General features: G+C 45.9%; 3 protein-coding genes across 3 annotated transcripts; 1 reads left to right on the top strand and 2 right to left on the bottom strand.

Moving 5' to 3' along the window:
• Positions 1–4792: 4792 nt before the first annotated feature.
• On the top strand, positions 4793–6490 carry LOC100846827. The gene is made up of 3 exons (XM_024460524.1): positions 4793–5252; positions 5371–5778; positions 5964–6490. Exons 1-3 carry the CDS (start codon positions 4950–4952, stop codon positions 6051–6053), a joined length of 801 nt encoding a protein of 266 aa, XP_024316292.1. The 5' UTR covers positions 4793–4949; the 3' UTR covers positions 6054–6490.
• A 2508-nt stretch (positions 6491–8998) lies between these two features.
• LOC106866573 lies at positions 8999–10996 on the bottom strand. Its single transcript, XM_014901675.2, has 2 exons — positions 9761–10996; positions 8999–9481 (listed from the first exon to the last, which is right to left on the bottom strand). Exons 1-2 carry the CDS (start codon positions 9923–9925, stop codon positions 9188–9190), a joined length of 459 nt encoding a protein of 152 aa, XP_014757161.1. The 5' UTR covers positions 9926–10996; the 3' UTR covers positions 8999–9187.
• A 179-nt stretch (positions 10997–11175) lies between these two features.
• On the bottom strand, positions 11176–13398 carry LOC100828617. Its single transcript, XM_014901674.2, has 2 exons — positions 12956–13398; positions 11176–12799 (listed from the first exon to the last, which is right to left on the bottom strand). Exon 2 carries the CDS (start codon positions 12591–12593, stop codon positions 11391–11393), a length of 1203 nt encoding a protein of 400 aa, XP_014757160.1. The 5' UTR covers positions 12594–12799; positions 12956–13398; the 3' UTR covers positions 11176–11390.
• Positions 13399–21223: the final 7825 nt, after the last annotated feature.

Here is a 21223-nt window from a genome sequence, read left to right as displayed (position 1 = left end):
ATTACTACATCATGATAATATTGTGGTTATGGAGAAAAGCAGGGTTTTACTTAGAGTTTGACAAAACAACTTAATTGTTAATGAACCATCCTGGGTGGGGGGCTTTGAGATTTTGGATGTTATGCGGCGTCAGGTCCATGTCTATGGGTCCATTTGCGTCGCAAAATGTGGAATGCCACCCGGGGTAACTAGAGACTGGACTAGTTTCCTGTGTAGTAGCTTCCAGTACAACCACATGGTAATATGGGCTCTGCCAAGATTGAGTAAGCTGTTTGAACCTGGGCCCGAGGTGATCGTGATGATGTAGCCGTGTAGGTGGGAGCGGGTCCCTCGGTATGGGTCTGGGGGATTACTTATGAAAGTCTTGTAATCGATGCCGTTGCTACTCTACCCTGAGGACAGCAAGGGATTAAAACGTCGGTTTCTTGTGGGTAAAGTGTACAACCTCTCGAGAGTGTCAAACTAAGTACTTAGCCGAGTCCCCGGCCATGGACATTTATGAGCAGCTAGATTAGGGAGCTGTAAGGAAAGTCTCGCTCACTCTAATTTCTTAAATTAAATTGAATGGTTTGAACTTGGATTTAGGAGCATTGATGTGTCTACTCAATGTCCATAGTTTAATAGGAGCATTGGTGTGTCTACCCAATGCCCAATAGTGATAAAACTATTCGGTTAAAATGATAGGACTAAACAATTAAGCTTTTACGCAAATAGCCTGAACTCCACCTTTCCATAAATATGCATGTACTTGTTAGGTGCTGTTATATCAAGTTGTGATCTTGCCAATACATTGAATGTATTGACCCTAGTGGCTGCATCGTTTAATGATGCAGGAAGTTCTGATGAAGAGTGAGGGTACGTTTTGGTCTTTGGGTTACGAGCCTACATTCCAACATGCTACCACTGTGGTGTTGATGTGGCTCTTGTATCTTCGTTTTCCGCTATATGTCGTCGCACGGGGCTCCGACACCGGGGGTGCGCACCCCCTTTTAGGTTCAGCAGTGGGCTACGGGGATCGCTCCGGCGGGGCCAATGCAAAGCATAAGGATGCAATGAACACGAAGACACTTTTTACCCAGGTTCGGGCCACCCGGAGGTGTAAAACTCTACGTCCTACTTGTCTGAGCTTGTATTATCGTAAAACAAAGGGTTTACAAGTTGCCGAGGAAGGGTCCCCGGGTGCTCTCTTTTTGGCTAAGTGTTCCTTTCTATCGGGGCTACTACCAGTGGAGAACTGCTTGTTGATTGAACGAACGAACCAAACCTAGACCGAACTAACTGAAAAACGAGCCAGCTGAAAACCCGAACCCTTTGACCGCAGGCGGGGGTCCTCCTTTTATAGCCAAGGGGATATCACAGGTGCTACGATGCATGGATTACAAATGGCAAGCAAGAAGCTTGGGCAGCTCCTCCTCGGTGCGCTGGCATGCATGCATGAGCGCCAAACCCGCGGCTAGGGGTCTTAAGGCCTAAAAACTAGCCCTAGGCAGCCACTGTTTGCCTGACTAGACGGATAACCTCCCTCCTGTCGGGTCATTAAATGCGCCGTGCTCTTCACTCCTTGTCCTGACGAAACTGCACACTGGGCGCCTGCCGCGCGCCCACGTGGCGCTGCTGCTCTGTTCGCTCGGCCCCGCCCTCGCGGCGGAAAGCTGTGCCCAGGAATGCCTCCTCCCGGCAAGTGCCTTCCCGGGAGGTGCCCAAGCAGGATTATTCCCCGAAGCCCCGCTAGCCCTTTCGGACTGGTAGCTTGCTGGGCAGCCTGCACGTTGCCGCCCGGGGTGAGATCCTTCCGGGAACCCAGCGGTGCGACCCACGCGTTGTGCAGCGGGGGCGCCCCGGGTGCCACTGGTGCGACACTATAGAACTTTTCGTTTTAATTCCAGCTAACCCATGTGGTTATGCGAGTTTGTAAGTACTATTAAATTCTGGATATTGCGTTGTAATATTTGAGACCTTTGTTCTATGATATTACATCTTGAAACTGTGTGTGCTAGTGAGTCAATCCAGGAACTAGCACTTAAGCACAGAGATCGAACCCTTTTATGGGCGCAGTCGCTTAACTCGTCACGTCCTCCTCCGGCTCCCTGGCCTAACGCACACGCAAGGGGGTCCGCCTCGTAAGCGGCGCAGGCGAAGCAGCGAGCGCCGCGCCAGGGATTTCCCCCATCCCGCACAGGCCACAACACTGAGGCCGTGTTTTCCCCTTCTGGTGCTGGGCTGCGAAGGCCTAGGCGAAGCCGAGATGAAGGCGCTGCTGCGGGAAACACCGGCGTCGCGGGGACGAAACGGGACACGGAAATTAAATTTGGAAATTAGAACAGGAATTAAATGAAAATTAGAATTAGATAAAATGCGGACGTGGGTAGGCTGCATGTGCAGCTTGCTACATTTATTGTATTTAGTGGACTTCAACTTTATAGAGTTTATAGATTAGTATTCATCACATTCAGCATACAAGGGCATTTCAGACTTTCAATACCAACTACAGACCCACCAACTGTTCTGAGAAGCAGGTTGCCAAACAGTCGTCCAGCACCAGCTCCAACTGATTCTCAGGTCCTACCAGGCCTAGCTGCTTCTCCAGAATCTGCAGCCCAAACAAATAGGGCCTAAGTATGCTTTAATAAAATACTTGGACCTAAGCTTCAATATTGCGCCCAAGAAATAGAAAAGCCCAACAAAACGCCGTATGAGAACCCCATTTGTCCAAAACTTATCCATGTCCCTTATTTCCTCTTCAAATTTGGGAGAGAGTAAAGAGTGACCACTTGTTCATCTGGCTCACACCTCAAAGACCCATGAAGAGAAAAAATAGATGCTCCTAGACAACATGGTATTTTGCCCACTCTCATTTATCCAAACACCCTTCAAATGGACAAATGCTAGAACAAATGAGGACCATAAATGAGGGTTCACCTTGGAGATCTCCTCAGCCTCCTATCCGACGACACCTTGAAACATTTTGGCCCTCCCTTCACTCATCGATGGGGAGCTCTCCGCTGGTGGAGTTCGGGCGAGGCAGTTAGTTATCTAGGTCCTTGTTCTACGCGGCAGCAAAGCTCGGTGAGGCCAGAAAGAAGAGCTCCCGTGGGACGTGAGCGTGCGACGGTGGGGATTCGTCCGTGAGTAGAGGCGCAAACGGCTATCTTGAGAGTACCTTCTGACCCTACTTAGTTCAACTACATGAACTAAAATCTCAAAATCACACTAGTTCCTCCGTCCCATATTAAGTGCCGAAATATTACATGTATCTAGACATGTTTTAGTGTGTAGATACATCCATATTTAACAAATCCATGTCACTTAATATGGGACGGAGGGAGTAGTTTATTTGTTTAACTGAATCACATACATATGTTCATCACATATCATTCATACGCAATACACACATCCATATATATTCAAACTCGATCGTTTTCCATATCATCATTTTAGGTATCATAGACATTGACAATATCATTATTCCACATGTATTCACTAATCTCTTGGCCGCTAAACTAGCCAAGGCATACCGCTCTGTGAGTTCTTTGTTGACCGAAACACCCTTCGTCTTTTATTACTCCAATGGACCGAGGCAAATGGATGTCTTTTTCCAAGACCCTGAAATATCCAATGTCTTAAGACTATAGGAGTGTACTGCAATTCTATGTCCTGTTCAAAATATACATGCATCGTTTCACCAAATATAAAATAAGTTCTAGCTTGTTTGTCACCCATCATTTGGGACTAGAATTTTAAAATTCATTTTGAATTCTAGAAACTAACTTGTTTGGTTGGCATGAAATTGACTACATGAATTTAATTTGCAATTCAATGCAATCACACTACAACTAACCTCAATTCCTCTCTACAAGCAATCATTTCTCTGAAATTGTCTCTAACTCTACAAATTCATGTGGTAGACAAACATGATTTTTGAATCCGAAATTCAAATTCAACCAAATGAAATCTTACCAAAAAATAGATTTCATTTCATTTGGACCAAATGAAATGAAAGGAGAGGTGCCGAACTAGCTCTAAATTGAATCCTCCCAAAACACACTGCTAATCCGAACGGACAGTGCAGCGCCATGATTCTTTATAATTATAAGCTGATTAGTAGCAACACACACTCCCACGCATCATGGCACCATGATTGATCCCTTTCCAGCCCCAGAGCACCTTGTGCGTGTTCGCGTCTTGTTTGGACGTGTGCGATGCACGCTTCCTATACGGATCACGCTGTCACTTCAAAAAGATGATACGCGAAGAGGACGGAAGGACATATACAAGCAGTAGCATCCGCCGTGCTCTCGGGCCGGCTAATTTTGCTGCAGGGACACCGAGATGCGGTTAAAATTGGAAAGCTAGCCCCAACGTACGTGTTGGAGACCGGGATAATGGAGAGAGAGAGGGCAGTCCGGCCAAGCGGGCTGGGCTGGCCGGGTGAGTTGACGCCGGTGGGGGTGCGCGTGCCAGCCATTGATGTCACAATTATCGGGCCCGGAAAGCGCCCCCCTCGGACTCCACGCGCGCGGGCATCGGAATCATCCCGCTCGGATCCGAAACACCAAGCAAAAGGCGCGACCGAAAAGTAAACCCACCCCACCCCCACGCTGAACGGCCGAAGGCAGCAGCTGTCTGCACTGCACCCTCCAGTCCTCATCCCGCCTCCTTCTCTTTGTCACAGCTCGCGATTAGCTACAGATTAAACACCACGCCAAGGCCGACCCCGAATCCACATGTCTGTGCGCAGGGTTATCTCAAATCCACCGATTAACATAACCGTTCTTCCCATCATCACCCCTAGAAAGTCCTCAAAAAGCTAGACCTGCTTTGTTAGTTTGCAACAGGCTTTGCTTCCTTACCAGTTAGCCCTCGTGGCCGTTGGGCTTTGGGCTTTTTGCCTTTTAACCCTTGCCTGCACTGCACTGCAGGCCAGTGCTGCACCAGCCACCACCGCCACCATGTGCGGTGCGGTGCGGTGCCTCCTATTTACTCCCACCACTTGCTGTCGCGCGGCGCCACGGCTACTTGTTGCATCAAAGCTTCCAGCTCCAGCCTCCACGAACCCAAAGAATAGCAACTCGTCAGCTCGTACGAAGTTCAAGAGCAGCAGAAGCCAGAAGCCAAGAGTAGGAGAAGAACAGGGGAAGAAAGGAGAGAGAGAGATGGGAGATGCCACATTGTCCAATGTGCAATGCTACTTCTCGTTGCTCACGTCGTTGCTGCTCTGCTCCTGGTTCCTGCATCCGTCGCAAGCATTCAAGGTACGCACGTCCATCCACCTTGATTAATTAATCGATTAGCTGCTGAAGCTGAAGCTGAAGTGAATTATCGATGTGATTACCTGAATGTGACATCGTGTCGTTGTCTTGCGTTGGCCAGCTGCATGGCGCTGGCTACGGCGCCGAGGAGAAGGTGCCACTGACTTTTATAGTGCCCGAGCCCTCGCCGGGGTTGTCGCCGCTCGCCGCGCCGCCCCCGGTGACCGGCGCCGACGACGACGGCATGAGGCCGAGGCTGCCAACGGAGCGGTGGAGGCGCGGCCGGGGCGAGGAGAGGCGGGGAAAGGGTGAGGAAAGGCACGGCGCGCACGCTCCGGCTCCGGCGCTCGCGCCGTCATCGTCGCCCGGCCCCTCGCGCGCCCCCGCCCCCGCCTCGGCCGAAGCGCCGGCGCCGGACTCCGGGAGCGGCACTCCTTTCATCGAGAGCAGCCCGGCCGTGCCCGTCCCGCGCGGCGTCACGGACACGGCCACCATCCTGCCAATGTCCGCGCCCGGCGTCAAGCGCCAGGTACTCAGTCATTCTTTTCTCCTTTCTTTTCTTTTTCCTTTTCCTGCTTTCAAATACTCCACTTCAAAAGCGCTTCAAGCAGTGAAGTCTAAATCTTTCCACTTCCTTTGCTTTCATATCTCCAATCACCATACGTTTGATAGTTTTGTTCTTTATCTGACTTTTCATTTTTGTATATTTTGCAGGACGTGGGGGGAGCTGCTTTGGTTCGACCCGGTATGGTGCCAGTGGTGGTAGGGTTCATCATGATGGCGTCTTTAGGAACTTTATGCTAGATGTTCTTCTCCTTTCATCTCTAGTACGTACCGATTAGTGGCCATTTTAGCAGAGTCGATTAAGCTTTCTTTCTTCCTTTTAGTGCTCATGTTCGATCTAATCCACTGTAAACAAAGCTCGTCTGCCCTTTTATTTTGGCTACCTTCTTTTGTCTTCCTTTCTGCTGCTAGGCTTAAAGTTGCTGCTTTCGTAGACGACATACCATGCGCACGGTAAAGGACTAACCCTGGCAGAAAAAGGACGAAAGGTGGAAAAGAATAGCTGCGCGATACTACGGTGGAGTCGTATACACTGATGATCGACCCTCTGCCTCTAGACTTCGCAGTTGATCTACTCCAAATTAGCTCGAATTTTCTGGTGAACTGGTTGGTCTAAAAAATTCTACTGTACTATATACACCGTGTTACTACTTAAAGCTAAGATTTGTTGAGATCCACTGCTTCCGTTCCTAATTATATATCTTTGTATTAAGTCAAAAACATTAAAGTTTGACCAAGTTTAAAAAGAAAAGGTATGAACACGTAGAATATCAGATAAGTATACTACTCTCTCCGACTCATATTACTTGTCTCAAATTTGCTTAGATATGAATGTATCTATGTTTAAAAAGCGTCCAGATACATGTAATATTTCGACAAATAAAATGGATCGGATGGAGTATAAAAATATATGTCACGATGAATTTAATGAAACTAATTTATAGTCGTAGATGTTGATAAATTTTTCTATAAACTTGGTCGAAGTTCAATAAATTTGATTTGCAACAAAGTCATGACTTCTTATATTTAGAAACAAGAAAACTACACCCCCGATCCATATTACTTGAGCAACCATGTATTTCATTAATGGAAAAAAAGTTACATGAACAAAAAAAGTGGAAACGAAAAGACAAACCAAGAGAAAAACACTTGTCCCATTTTTTTTAGAAATAACCTAACTGATAGAAAAATACAAAACGATCCCTCAGGGTTCTTGCGCTCGCCGAAGCCAAAGGCGGCCAACCTCCATAGCCGCCTGGACGCACACCGGAAGAGACAGCGAGTCTCCACCAATGCCAAATCCAAAGAAAGCATCACCAACGAGACTTTGAGTCAATGAACAAGCTAAGTTAAGGCACATGAGTAATGTGTTTAATCTTATTTATTTTTATTTTACAATTTTGTTGTTTCTAAGTTTACTTTCATTTTTCTAAATCATAGTTGTTTTATGCGTGACTCTGTGTCGAAGACTGATGTCTGTACCGGATGACAGGATGTATTTAGAAAGTCTGACAAAATACTGTGACTTGCTGTTGTGCAAAGCTTGCTTGCACACAGGTTGAGCCGTGTTGGTGCCTCCAAGTGAGCAGATTTGCTTGCGTGCATGCATCTTCGAGAGGTCGATTTTAGCCCGACCCTGAATGGATAAAGAGAGTTCCGGTCTTTCCGGTCACTCAGTGCTAGCCGAATTTAGTCGAGAGTTGCTTGAGCCATCAGATGTTGATCGAATCTCATCCGAAGCAGAATCAATTCGCTCACGAGCGGGTTCGCAGGCGACTCGCTCGAATCGAATGCACGCGTGAATGGAGTCCCTTGCTGTTAAGTGCTGCTGGGTACACGTGAGGAGAGTTGGCACGCACACACGCACGCACGCACTTGATCAGCCAAATCGCATATTGCCCACCGCTGCCAGTTAAATTCGGGGGACGGGGACACGTGAAAACTTTCAGCCGGTCTCCACTGGATTTCGCTGATTCACCGCTCGGTTAATGGCCAGATGGCTCAGACGGGCAGGGGCAGGGGCACGGTCATCGTACCCGGACCGGACCATGTAGTAGATTAGAAGCTTTAACAATGGCAGAGAGAAACCACCTGATACTCGGACGTTAATTAATTCACTTGCCCATCCTGCTATAGAAAATAGACGTTGGCAGCAGCCGCGTGCGTCGGTCGATCGATGCAGACGCGCCAAGGACTCTTGCCTCCTTGTTTTCGGGGAAAACAAAAGCATTTGTTTGAAGGAGCGCGGTGTACATGTTTGATCTAAGGTGAACGGGTTGCTTTTCTAGCGTAAAAGACCTCTTCCGTAGTGAACGATTTTTTTTTAAATAACCATATATTTCATTAGACAATCCGTTACATAGATTACACATATGCTCACAATATGAGACAAACATACTTGTTAAGCAACTTTGCACAAAGTATCTCGTAAGAATTAAAATTACAATTTCACATTTGGAGAAACTTGTACCTCGCCGAACCGTTGTCCACCCTCATCCTCCGCCGCCACAATGGCAACGCCGAAAAAAGAGGCGGGCAGCCGCCAAACCCAAACCTGGGAGAGCTTTCTGAACCGATGAACCGGACCGCCACAAGCGACGAGACCGAGACTTTGTGGCACGTTGGCCGGGAAACTTCCCCGTGGTCACCAGAACCCGACGTCATCAACTTCATCCAACGTCGTCGAAGAAGAGGAACACCGCCGCCTGCCAGTATCCACACACCCAATTGCAGGACAACAAACACAACAACGGCAGCCGATACGACCTTCACCCGTGAGAGTGCCAATCGCCAACCAGCAGACACGAATCTCGCCGGATCCAGAGACCGGCGAGACGACCAGGCCACTTGCCCCTCGACGCCACCGGTTGAAGCGACGCCAAGATGGAGGAAGAGTAGAGACAAATTATTCTGACACGGCACATTTTTCTCCATAGAAGCAACGCCTCAAGAAACACCAAGCCAACCTAACTGACCAGAGCAGAAAAGCCAGGGTCCCCACACCCTCCCGTTGCCTGGGCGGCGGACGGAGGAGGCAGGAACCATCGGCTGGCCGGTGTAGTTGCGGCAGATGGGAGATCGCCACCGGATCCTCTCTCTCTCGCCAGGAGCGGTTCCTGGGTCTAGCGAACGATTTGAGCGTACATGATGGTTCCGAGTGTTCCCCACACTCCAGCCAATAGACATCATCAAGTAAGATGGAACTAGGAAAAGTTTGTGATACACCACCTAGTCATGCATACACATCTCAAACAAAAACACAGTCGTATCGGCATTTCAGCACGCAAATAAAACATGAATGCGATTGTGAATCTCAAAAGAACTGAACATCATTCTGCTTTCAGGGGGAACAAACATCATGTCCCATCTTTTTTTCAGGTAGATTCGTCGACGACGACCTTGCTTTCTTCAGAACTTTGAGCGTCAGCAACGACAGCAACCTGGACTGAATCAGGATCCACGCGCTTCTCTTCTTCCACCACCTGTACATGTGCATCAGGATCCTGTACGGCTTTGGGTTCCAGTTCTTCAGCCGTGTGGTCTGGGCCTTCTGGCTCGGTCATCGCAATGGATGCCTCAACCTCTGTGGCGCCAGCTTCATCAGTAGCAGCAGTTACTGCTTCGGTCTTCTTCTCTGCCGATGGAGCTTCAGCTTCACTCTCCGCATCCTGTCAAAAGGAGCAGATACAGTCAAAAGGAGTATAATGGAGATTCTTGGCACTCCACCTAACTAGATTTTCTTTTTCATTGCTAGAGCCTAGAGATTGGAACTTGAGAGACTACACATGACTGTGGTTGCATTGCACATGGGGCAAATTTAGTACTAGCAGATTTTACAATAAGATTTGGCAAGTGAGGACCTACTTTAAGCGTGCTTGCTGCCTGTACAGTAGAGGCAAAGTCAAGGTTCTGAAGTTAATAGCTGTCACACGGTCAAAGCTGTTTACCTCTTTGAGCAAGTCGCTGAGGGACCTCCGTCGACTCACATCGTCTGCGGCGGCGGCCGTGTCAGCGTCAACTCCGGCGAGCTTCTTCTCCGCAGCGTCTTCCACGACAAGTGGCGCGTCACCTTTCACCTTGAGATCACCAGGCTTGGTCGCACACGCTCCCATCGCCGGCGCTGACCAACAGCCGCTGCCGGAGGCTGAGAACGAGAAAGAGAGAGAGAGAGAGACAGGGACAGAGTAGCACAAGCTAGAGCAGCGGACACAAAGCCAGGGAGAAGCAATCTGCGCATATGTAGCCGGCGGGCTTCTTATGTGCTTTTAGTCGGTACGACGCTGCCATCGAGGCCAGCGGGTGCGGTGCAGCAGGTTGAGCATTTCCATTTGCACATATCATATGCCATGGATGATAGGGAGTGGAGTGCGTTTGGACTTTGCGACGGCCGGGTCGTTGCGCCGCTGGAGTGCCGGGCATCAGCGGGGCAAGACTCCGGAGTTTCCTGACGAACCAAAAGCCATTCGTGCATAATGATCCGTATGCCGTCCTGCCTGCCCTGGCATATAAATCATTGTGCTTGTACAACAAGCGGGCGGTTTTCTGTTGTTAATTTGGTCTCGCAATCATGCATCTGGTGGTGGTCTGGGTCAGAGAAGCCGCCCCCTGTCTGTCTGCCTGTCTTCGATGATTGCTTGTCAGGATAGATGATTCTTCTGTGGAAATGGATATTCAGAGACAGCACTGGCAATCAAAGGCATCCTCAATATATAACAGTTTGCAGCAACTCAGCTTTGCTTGCTCCTTAAGAGTTGAGACATTCAGCCACGCTATCAACAGTGAAAAGAATATACCCGTTAAGCCTACCTTCAGAAATATGTCAGGTTCCCTGGAACTATGCAAACATCATCCTTGTTTGCGGGGGCAAAAGGCAGTAGCCGGACCTGAAACACAGCAGCGCTTCAGCCAATGAGCCCTTGTCAACGCCGAACCAGGTAGGAGACTTCTATCCACCACGTCAGAGTCCACGATCATCTTATTACTCGTGCATATACTCATCAACAGAGGAAACTTTCGATACTCATCAACAACGTTCCACAATCTAAACTCAAGAGAACTCGTCAACTTTGGATACTCGTTAACTTGACAGAGCTGCACTCCGAAAGAAATGCAGAAAAACTGGGCTAATGCAAGAAAGGCAACCCACCTAAGATCATATCAACCTGGGAAACATGGTAAAGACAGCAAACTCTTCGGTAATACTGGTGTTCCATAAGCACATTGAGTCAATTCCTCAACATGTTATCGCATACTGGCAGTCCTGGGACAGACATCCGTGTAATTGCACAGAGATGTCATAAGAATGGCAACAGTAAAAACAACAAAACACAAAGAATATTGCAGAGAAATAACAGCGGACAAGTAGAATGACAACATGAGCATACAATTTGCATGTCGATAGGTCAAAAGGTACCAATTGTAAACACTAAAACAACTGGAATAGTCATTCCTTAACTAATATCAACTAGCTAAGATATAATCTAAAATTTAATCAAGGGCCACAGATAAATTTACATATAAATCTGTAAGCACCTGAAGCAAGCAAAAGGATTACCAGCAATTCTAGGCTTTCTACTCTTACCATTTCCAGTCTCCAATAACTATCTTTGGTTTGATACCCATCTCTAATCCTTTAAGCGTCAGCTCCAGCTCCAACCGCTCATTCTCCAGTCTCATCTTCTCGTTTTCCCGCCTCATCTTCTCCAGTTCCCTGTCCTTCTCCTTGCTGAACCTCAGCCACTTGAATTGTCGCTGCTTAAATTTCAGCATTTGAGCTTTTAACTTCAGATGCTGTTTCAAAATTTGAATCTCATGTGTACCAGGGGAATCCTTCTCAGCAGATAGACCGCCAGATCTTTCGCAGAGCATTTTGTTCATGTCAATAGCAGCAACTTCTGACAGATGTGATCCAGACCATGTCTCGCCATAATCAAGCTGCAGCCTCTCTGTGCCGTGACTTCTGTGATGATGATCTTCAGCACTTGCCTCTGTGTCATCATTGAATTCGTCGTCTTCTTCATCGTCATCAGAAAGCATCATCTCATCATCCTCATCATCATCACCAATAGAGCTCTTCTTTTCATGATCATCTTTACTCCTGAGCGCTAAACGCAGTGACTTCTGAAGGACCGGATCTTCAAGCAGACACAGCCTGTTCTGGTTGTGGTAGGAGCACATCTCCTCATAGTGCAGATGCTTTGAGCTCAGAAGCTTCCTTGCTTCCTCCTTGAGCTTTCCTGAGAGGCTGACCCCTTCAAGAAGCTGAGGGTTCTCGACGATCTGGCAAGTTGTTCCCCGGCCAAGAATTTCAGTCAGCCTCTTGTACCTCTTGTTCAGGTCATTGAACTTATCCTCACACTGCTGTGGCGACACCGCGAACCCCATTTCGTTCATTGACATGGAGACCAGCTTCCACTTGCCCTTCCTCTTCAACATGGCGTGCTTCTTCTTCCTGCTCGAACCATAGTCCATCTCGACATCCTCATCGATGTACGCCACGGCCGAAACTAGCAGCTTGACCATGTCGCTGGTCCACTTCACCCGGTGCCACTGGGAGGCCGCCTTGCCACCGCGGTCATGGTGGAGGGCATCGTCCTCGTCGCTCTGCGAGGTCTTCACCCCATTGCTTAATTCCTGCACCGGATTCGCAGGGGTTGCAAACATACCCTGATGAAGCTGGGGCTGGGCGAACTGAAATTGCTGCTGGTGCGGTTCGAACGACGCCTCCACATCAGAAAGGGCTCCAGGCATCAATGTTCTTGGTGGCAAATTCCCCTCCATCTCTCAACAGATTGAGCTGGCAACACTGACAAGAAGTGCCCTTGAGGTATCTGGTGAGGCTTTTCTTCCACCGTGTGTGGAGTTTGCAGCCGCGATTTCTGGCACGGAAAGGGAGAAACAGCCAATCGCTAAGACTCCACAACACGGCAACTATAGCAGCAAGGCCATGTAGGCATGGAAACGGAAGAAACCTGAAAAGGGGATCCCTGGCAGAAAAATCAGCCCCAAATCAGATCAGCCTAGGAGAAATCCCCCATTGTTGACCGCGAAATTTCTGACTCCTCTAGCACAGACGATTTCAAGGGGAGAGCGGAAATCAAGAACGGAGATGAGCCAGGATGGATCAGAGGCGAAAACCATACCGAGAAATCCCTTCTTCGTTCACTCCGTACCAGTGAAAACTGAAGAGAGCAGGACCGAAAATACGAACTCCTCAGGAAAAGCAGCGGCGCCAATCTTTGTGGAAACCAGAGGGGATCTAGCGAGGGTTTTTCACCTTCCCGATATTTCTCTCCTCTTTTCGCTTTTCGGCTGGTTGGTGGCAAACTGGCAACCGGGCTGGCGGTGAACACTGAACACGCGGAGGGAGAGATATACGGAGTACTCCACTGGTAATAATAAATGAGCAGCAGAAAAGGGGGGCGATTAATAAGGCGCTAATAACTAAAGGATAAATAAAATAAAACTTGTCTAAAGCCTGGATGCTTCCAAGATCATCCCCAAAAAGAAGAAAAAAGATCGGGAGGAAAGAGCCGGCTCGTGCGCAAGGTAGAGAAATGGCGTGTGCGATCGACGGGGAACGTTTGGCACTACAGCGAGGGCGAGCGTGTCCGCCACACTGCTTTTACTGGTGGCTGGCCCAGGTACGAGGCCTAGAGGAGCAACTTGTGACGCTGACGCGTCCGTGAGGATTCACCGAACCTCACGAGAAGAAAGGGCTTTCTTATTCGCACGATTTCAAAATACAGGGGGGAAAAGTACTGAATGTCATGTCAAGTTAGATTCTATAGGAATTTTTCTCGCACAAAAAATCTGTAGGAATTCAAAACACATGAGGAAATTGTTTGATTGCAGCATAGGAAAATCCAAGAACTTTGCTTGAAAGATCAAGTGGTACTCATAGTTGTTAAAGACAAAGAAAAAATTCCATTAGGTTGGAGCTCATGAAACTTTTTCTTCGGAATTGCATGCAACATACTTCTATCTATAAGATGTTCTACATTTGTCATAAGTCAACATTTATAGAAAATTCTACCAACATTATAACTCTCAATTAGTTCTATTATATCCCTTATGATATATATTACGACGGTATACTTATTTGTTTTTTTAGTTAATAGTACTCCACATTTTTCTATAAAAAAATTTAGTTAATAGTACTCCACATTTCGTAGGTGGTCAACTATTTGTAGCGTTGTCACACACACACGCGCGACTCAAGGAGCATGTGCACCACACGACACATGTGCACCACTTCTCACCTATTACTGGGTTCCGCTTGCAGTTGCAAGAGCGAAGATAGGCGCAAATGGTGACACTGACATACTAGAGATGATTCATTGAACCGCGCTAGGAGAAGGGAGTTGTCGGGGCTGTGTGGACAGGTCGACGATGACGTGTATAATGGCCAAGGCAGGGGTGCAGGGACCACCGCTGGCGCGAGAAATGTGGCCCGACGTTATTGCCATGTTGTTCGCATTGTGCTTGCTAGAGGGATGAGTGGAGACCAGGAGGATGACACATGGGTACTGGCCGACGCACCGGGAATTAGGAAAGATATAAAGTTCTTCCATAAATTTTGGAAGTTGCTAGAAAATATTGAAGTTCTTTTTAGAAATTTTGTAAGTTATTTTAAATAATTCTAAAAGTTCATGGGACAAATTTGAATGTCTTTTCAGAAATTATGAAAGTTTCTCTTAAAACTTCAAAAGTTCTTCAAAAAATAGAAAGTTATGCTCGCTAACGGAGCTGTTCTCCTCCATCTTGCAGTTAAAGAACTTTTCGGAGGCTTCATACCTCTCCGCACGGGCTTGGGTCTGAAACAATGTTTTCAGTTCCCAATCATATCAAAGGTCGTGTGGTGCTCAAAATGCTTTTGGAGCTCAGGTTCTATACCAAGCAAGAGGCCGCACCTAACTGTATTATGGTCCTCAGATTGAGTCAGCCAGACATTCAGACTCAGTTGTTGCGGGTTCTGCATCAAGCGCTGCATCAAAAACATAGACCTTTTTGGCAGCTTCGAGGATAATCCTCACATTACAGAACCAGTACGTAAAGTTGCTTCTATTGGACTTCATTTTATCTTTCTCTAGGAGAGTATTCATATTGAACGTAGCACGATCCATTGATCTAGAGCATATTTGCAAAGACAATTAGACTATGTTCATGATAATTAGTTCAAACTAATCAAATTACTAATGAACTCTCACTAAAATCAACATCCCTCGGGTTGTTTAGTGGCACATGATCCAAATCCACTACGCCAAGTCCGATCATCATGTGAGATGGAGTAGCTTCAATGGTGAACATCAGCATGTTGATCATATCATTCATATGACTCATGTTTAACCTTTTGTTCCTTGTGTTCCGAGCCATGTCTGTACATGCTAGGCTCGTCAAGTTAACCAAAGTATTTCTGCATGTGTAAAACTGGCTTACACTCGTTGTATGCGAACGTAGAGTTTATAACACTCGATCATCATGTGGTGCTTCAAAACGACGAACTTTCGCAACGATGCATACTAAGGGAGAACATATTATTATCTTGATATTAATAATAAGGGATCATCTAATAATGCTACCGTCGTCAACTAAGCAAAATAAGATGCATAAAAAGGATAAACATCACATGCATAAATAATGTGACATAATATGGCATTTCCTTCATTTGCCTTTGATCTCCATCTCCAAAGCACGGGCATGATCTCCATCATCACCAGCCTGTCGCCTAGGTCCTCGGGCGTCAAGTATGGTTGCTTGCACCAACTATTGCTACTACAACTATTGCTACAAGTAGCGATAAAGTAAAGCAATTACATGGCGATTAAAATGTTGACACAGAGGTCATACAATAATTAATGAGACAACCATACGGCTTCTGCCGGTTGCCAAACTCATCGACATGCAAGTCGTGAAATATTACAAAACATCGTCATCTCATACATCAAATATATCATATCATATCTTGGCCATACCACATCACATGACTCTACAAAAACAAGTCAGACGCTTCTACTTTGTTGATGCATGTTTTGCGTGGTTTTAGGGGCTGCACTAAAAGAACCGTTCTTACTTACGCAAAAAGCCACAACGGTGATATACGTGTTGCTTATTAACCGTATAGGCCTCCCGTTGTAAATCAGATTTCAACTATAGTGGGAGAGATAGACACCCGCCAGCCGCATATGCAATACAAGTTGCATGTCAATTGCGGAACCGGTCTCTTGTATGATGACAAGTAAGGTTGGTCCGAGCCGCTTCATCCCACTATCCCGCAAAATCCGAAGTACACAAAAGAGGTAGCAACATGAAGATCAACGCCCACAACCAAATTGTGTTCTACTCGTACAATACATCTACACATAGATCTACCTATGATACCACTTATGGGTTCGTTGCATGGAAAACAAAAAGAATTCCTACGAGAAGTGCGGAAGAAACCCAAAATCATATCTACTAGATGTAAGTAACGAGAGGGATTATGAACATCATACTCTCGTAGACCACAAAGCGTTACGATCACGGGATCATTGTTGGCGTAGTGAAACTTTCAATGAGATCAATCTCAATGCCGAACGGACGGCACCTCTTTGGTATCCACACGTACGGCTTGATGTCGTCTCCTCCTTCTTGATCCAGCAAGACGAGGGACAGGTTGACGAGATCCCGGCAGCACGACGGCGTGGTGTAGGATATGGTAGAGAACTCTGCGGGCAGGGCTTCGCTGCGCACGAGAGAGGAGGAGAATGGCTCAGTGGAGAGAGATCCAGCTGAGGGCTTGGTGTGTCCTCTCACCCTGCCCCTCCCCTCTATTTATATAGGGGGTGGCGGTCAGGGTTTGCCCCTTCTCCAAGAAGAGGCTAGGGGAGGGAAAGGAGTCCCAGGACTCCTTCCCACGTATGGTCTCCCCACGTACGGTGGTTTCCACCTCGTGGTGGAGTCCCCCAAGGTTCCCTCTCCCATTAGGGGATAATTAATTAGACTTCTCCAATTAATTCATATGGAGACCCAATTAAATTCTCATGTATATTCTGAAACATTCCAAAACTTTCTGAGAACTTCTGGAACCTTTTAGAATATTCCCGGTCAATACCGAAAACACTCCGAACTTTTTCGGAACCCTAAAACAGCTTTTCCATATATAAATCTATATCTCCGGACCATTCTGAAACTCCTTGTGATGTCCTGGATCCCATCCGAGACTCCGAATCAACATTCGATATCATCATCTATTTATCTCATCGAACCCTAGCGACATAAATCGTTAAGTGTGTGACCCTACGGGTTCGAGAACATGTGGACATGATCAATACAATAACCAATAGCGGGACCTGGATATCCATAATGGTTCCCACATATTCCACAAAGATCTCATCGGTTCAACCACGATGTCGAGGATTTAATTGATTCGGTATTCAATTCTCTTTGTCTCATGATATATTACTTGCCTGAGATTTGATCGTCAGTATCACCATACCTAGTTCGATCTCGTTACCGGCAAGTTCTCTTTACTCGTACCTCAATAATATCCCCATGACTAAACACATTAGTCCCATGTTTGCAAGCTCATTAGGATGTTATATTACCGAGAGGGCCCAGAGATATCTCTCCGTCAAATGGAGTGACAAATCCCAATCTTGATCCATACAACCCAACAAGCACCTTCCGAGATACCTGAAGAACGCATTTATGATCACCCAATTACGAGATGACGGTTGATGTCCAAAAAGTATTCTTTCGGTACTAAAGAGTGTCATCATCTCATGGTCTAAGGAAATGATACTTGACATAATAAAAACATTAGCAATTTAAACTTAAGCCACGATCAAAAGCTATGCTTAGGTTGGGGTCTTTCCATCACATCATTCTCCTAATGATATTACCTCGTTAATAAATGACAATACATGTCTATTGTTAGGAAACCTTAACCATATTTTAATCAACGAGCTAATCTAGTAGAATCGTATTAGGGACACGGTATTTGTTTATTTGTCCACACATGTATTTAATTTCCTGTCAATACAATTATAGCATGAATAATAAACATTTATCAAGAACAAGAAAATATGATACTCACTCCGTTCAACAAAGGATGTCTCAACTTTGACCAAATTTGAATGCATCTATATACTAATTCATGCCTAGATACATCTAAATTTTAACAAACTTGAGACATTTTTTGTTAGACAGAAGAAGTAATAACAAATTTATTATTAACTCTACGCAATATTTCCAACAAGCGGCAGGGCAGCGGCCCATAGTGACACCTCGATGTGCTTGCCGTTACTCCTGACCATTCTGGCGGTTGCGGTGCTGCCGTTGCGGTTGGAGCCATCGCCGGTGTAAGCCTGGGAGTCGAAGAGGATCCAGGCCGGAGGAGAGGAGATCGGATTGTCCGTGGTACCCATGGAAACGTTTCCGGTGGCGTTCCTGCCCTTCTCGTGGAGAGGAATAAGACGGGGCAGGGGGATTAGGCGACGGCCCCCCGGGACGGGATCACGGGAGAAGCGCTGCCTGTGGGTTTATGATGGAACAGAACAGGCCGTATTATCACCACGTTTCCAGCGGTGAGCTTTGGTCAGTGCGGACGTGGGTGGGCCGGCCCATCCATGGCAGGATTTTAGATTAACACCATGACAATTACCTTGATTCAGAAAATGGAACACAAGCAAGCTTTCGAAGAAAAACATGTTGAACGAGAACACGATGATTCGTCATTAGCTCAACATGTCATAAATATTCACAAAACAATGTACTTTCTCTGTCCCTTATTTGTGGGCGCAAATCAATCTTGTATGCCAAATTTGCCCAATCAAAACATGCACAATAAAGTTTCTTGGTATGCGAAAATAAATCATGCCCACAAAAGAAGAACAAAGGGAGTAGTTCTATTTCTATTTGCTTACAAAGATTTTATTTTGTGGACAATCCGAGTGGGACACGTGCCCAACTTTGTCTTATTGGACGACCGTGTTTTAAGATTTGAAAAGGCAAGCAAAGACCCGATCACCGTCCCCTAATCTCCTCTCTGCCTCGTCTCAACCAATATCGTCTCTTCTTCACTGTCCCTCTCTGGGGTGGCGTCGGCTGGTTATAAAACCTGTTTCAACTTTCCAGTTAATAAAAAAAATGACACCTCACCCTCTGATAGTTATATTCCCGTATCTACAAAATCTAATACTCCATCCGTCCAACAAAGGATGTCTCAACTTTGACTAAATTTGAATGCATCTGTACACTAAGTCATGTTTTTGACAAACTTTGACAAACTTGAGACATCCTTTGTTGGACGGAGTGAGTATTAATGTTAATTTCCTTTTATTCACGTGAACGGTGAACTTACAGTGTATACAAGGCTTCTACTACAACCTTTATGTATTTCATCGGGTTACTTCTAAGAGCATGTACAATGCAAGGTGCTAAGACAGGCGCTTACGAAAATAAACTAAGCACTTTTCTAAGCACCAGTGCTTATTTGTACAGAGGAGGTGCCAAGTTAGGCATCTGCTTAGTCTAAATAAGCATCAGTGCTTAACAAAAACCGGTTAATTTTTCTAAGCACCCACCTAGACATCTTGCATTGTACATGCTCTAAGAAAGTAAATACTAGTGGTAACTTGAACTGGATTATCTTATTTTCACAATAGCTTCTTCCCCACAGCATGTAGTCCAATGCAGTAATACTTCATGATGCTATCATTACATTGTTTTGATTTTATTTTATATCAGGCTTGGGTGCACCTTGTAAGTTATAACTTGTCACTTATGGACAGAAAAAACTCAAGCATACTCAGAATATCTACAGTATAAGCTTATGTCATAATATTCATGTGCTTCTGCAGACTTATGTGTACTTGGTCATTTCCTTACCAAATATATTATGTTACTTCAGTTTTTTTTTCCTGTATTCAGAGGATTGACCTTTCGTGTCCATTTCGAATGGGGCAAATGAAATTGTGAAAGGATGCGGTCAGGCTTACCTTAGCTTCGCCACTATATCAAGAGGTACAACCAATTTGTCTTCAACTCTCTTTTTGACAAAGAAAATGTACCCTCACCATTCTATGGTCTTACCGGCGTAGTGGAAAATTTACTCGGCCGTCTCTCGGCTCCCCAGGCATCAAGTAACAGCCACCCTAATCAGCATGTACGATACGAGAAAGGTGTGCAGTTGCTTCTTTTCTTTATAGTTAAAATGAATGCATACTTTCATTAGTCTTTTATTCTTGAACATGCCGAGCAGCGTGTCATCTTCATTGATGGACGAAGAAGCGCAAGTACAGCCACAAAACACTTTCTTACTCTTGGGCTCTGTCATTTCCTTCTTGGCCGAGGTTTTAGCAATTTGCTTTCCATCTTCTCAGGGTTTGTAGAAATCAATGGCCTTATCACAAGTGATAAAGGTATATCTGTTTTGGATTATAACTGATAGAATGGAAACTTCAGGAGGCCTGGAAGATTGAGCTGACTTATCAAAGTCAGATCGTGTCTGATTATCAATCGGAAATTGGAGATTAGCATAGACAGGGAAGACATTTGCCTGAACACATCCAATATCATTATGTGCAAGCCAAGCAGCATTCACAAATCACAATGCAACAAATCGTGTATGGCTCCACTGCAACTGCAAGTCTCGGACAGAACTGGTTTCTAAAATCCAGATGTTTTCGGTTATGTTAATCAGAGGCTTAATCTCACTCCAACTGAAGGATACAGATCACGACACATTCATGTGCAAACATCCATCCCCTGTACGTGCAACTGTGCAGGGCCAGCACATTGCAACGAACCATGGTCAGATGGGTAGACTCTTGTTGTAGCAAATGCCATTCTTGGTGACTAAATAGCAATGGCCTGTAAATAACCATGTAGTGCATGTTTGTATCTCAGCTTGTCCTACGGATCGCATAAACAAATCTGCAGATATTATCACTTTGTTGAAATATGATCCGAATCCGGTACAACTCTTTTAGACGTAGCAGGATAGGTTTAGATTTTGTTTTAGTTTCATGTTTATTGTCCGTTATATATACCTCATGTAGTCTCGCCTAAAGACGGCATGTCGTCTCGTGCTTGTAATACTTCAATATAGTGAAGTTTCGCCTTCGTGCGTCCATGGTTTTTTCCACGAGAGTTTCCACGTTAAATTCGTGTCTCTCGTTTCTAGTTTAATCTCTATTTTCATAACACACTTTTATTGTACTGCTCGATGAAATATGAAGTCCTGAAATTTATCTTGCACAATGGTTCCCTCGACTGGAAACTGCTGAAATTGAACTCCTGGCTACACAAAGTGGCACTTACTAAATTCAAAACACCAGAACAAGATTGTATAAGAAACATAAGCACCCGTCAAATACCCAAACATTAAACCAGGAGATATCAGATGCACGAACAGAACATGATGGCAA

This window comes from Brachypodium distachyon, chromosome 3, assembly GCF_000005505.3.
Source record: "Brachypodium distachyon strain Bd21 chromosome 3, Brachypodium_distachyon_v3.0, whole genome shotgun sequence".
Taxonomy (NCBI): Eukaryota; Viridiplantae; Streptophyta; class Magnoliopsida; order Poales; family Poaceae; genus Brachypodium; species Brachypodium distachyon.
Note: the sequence above shows the minus strand (reverse complement) of the source record. Positions and strands in the feature narration are given on the sequence as shown.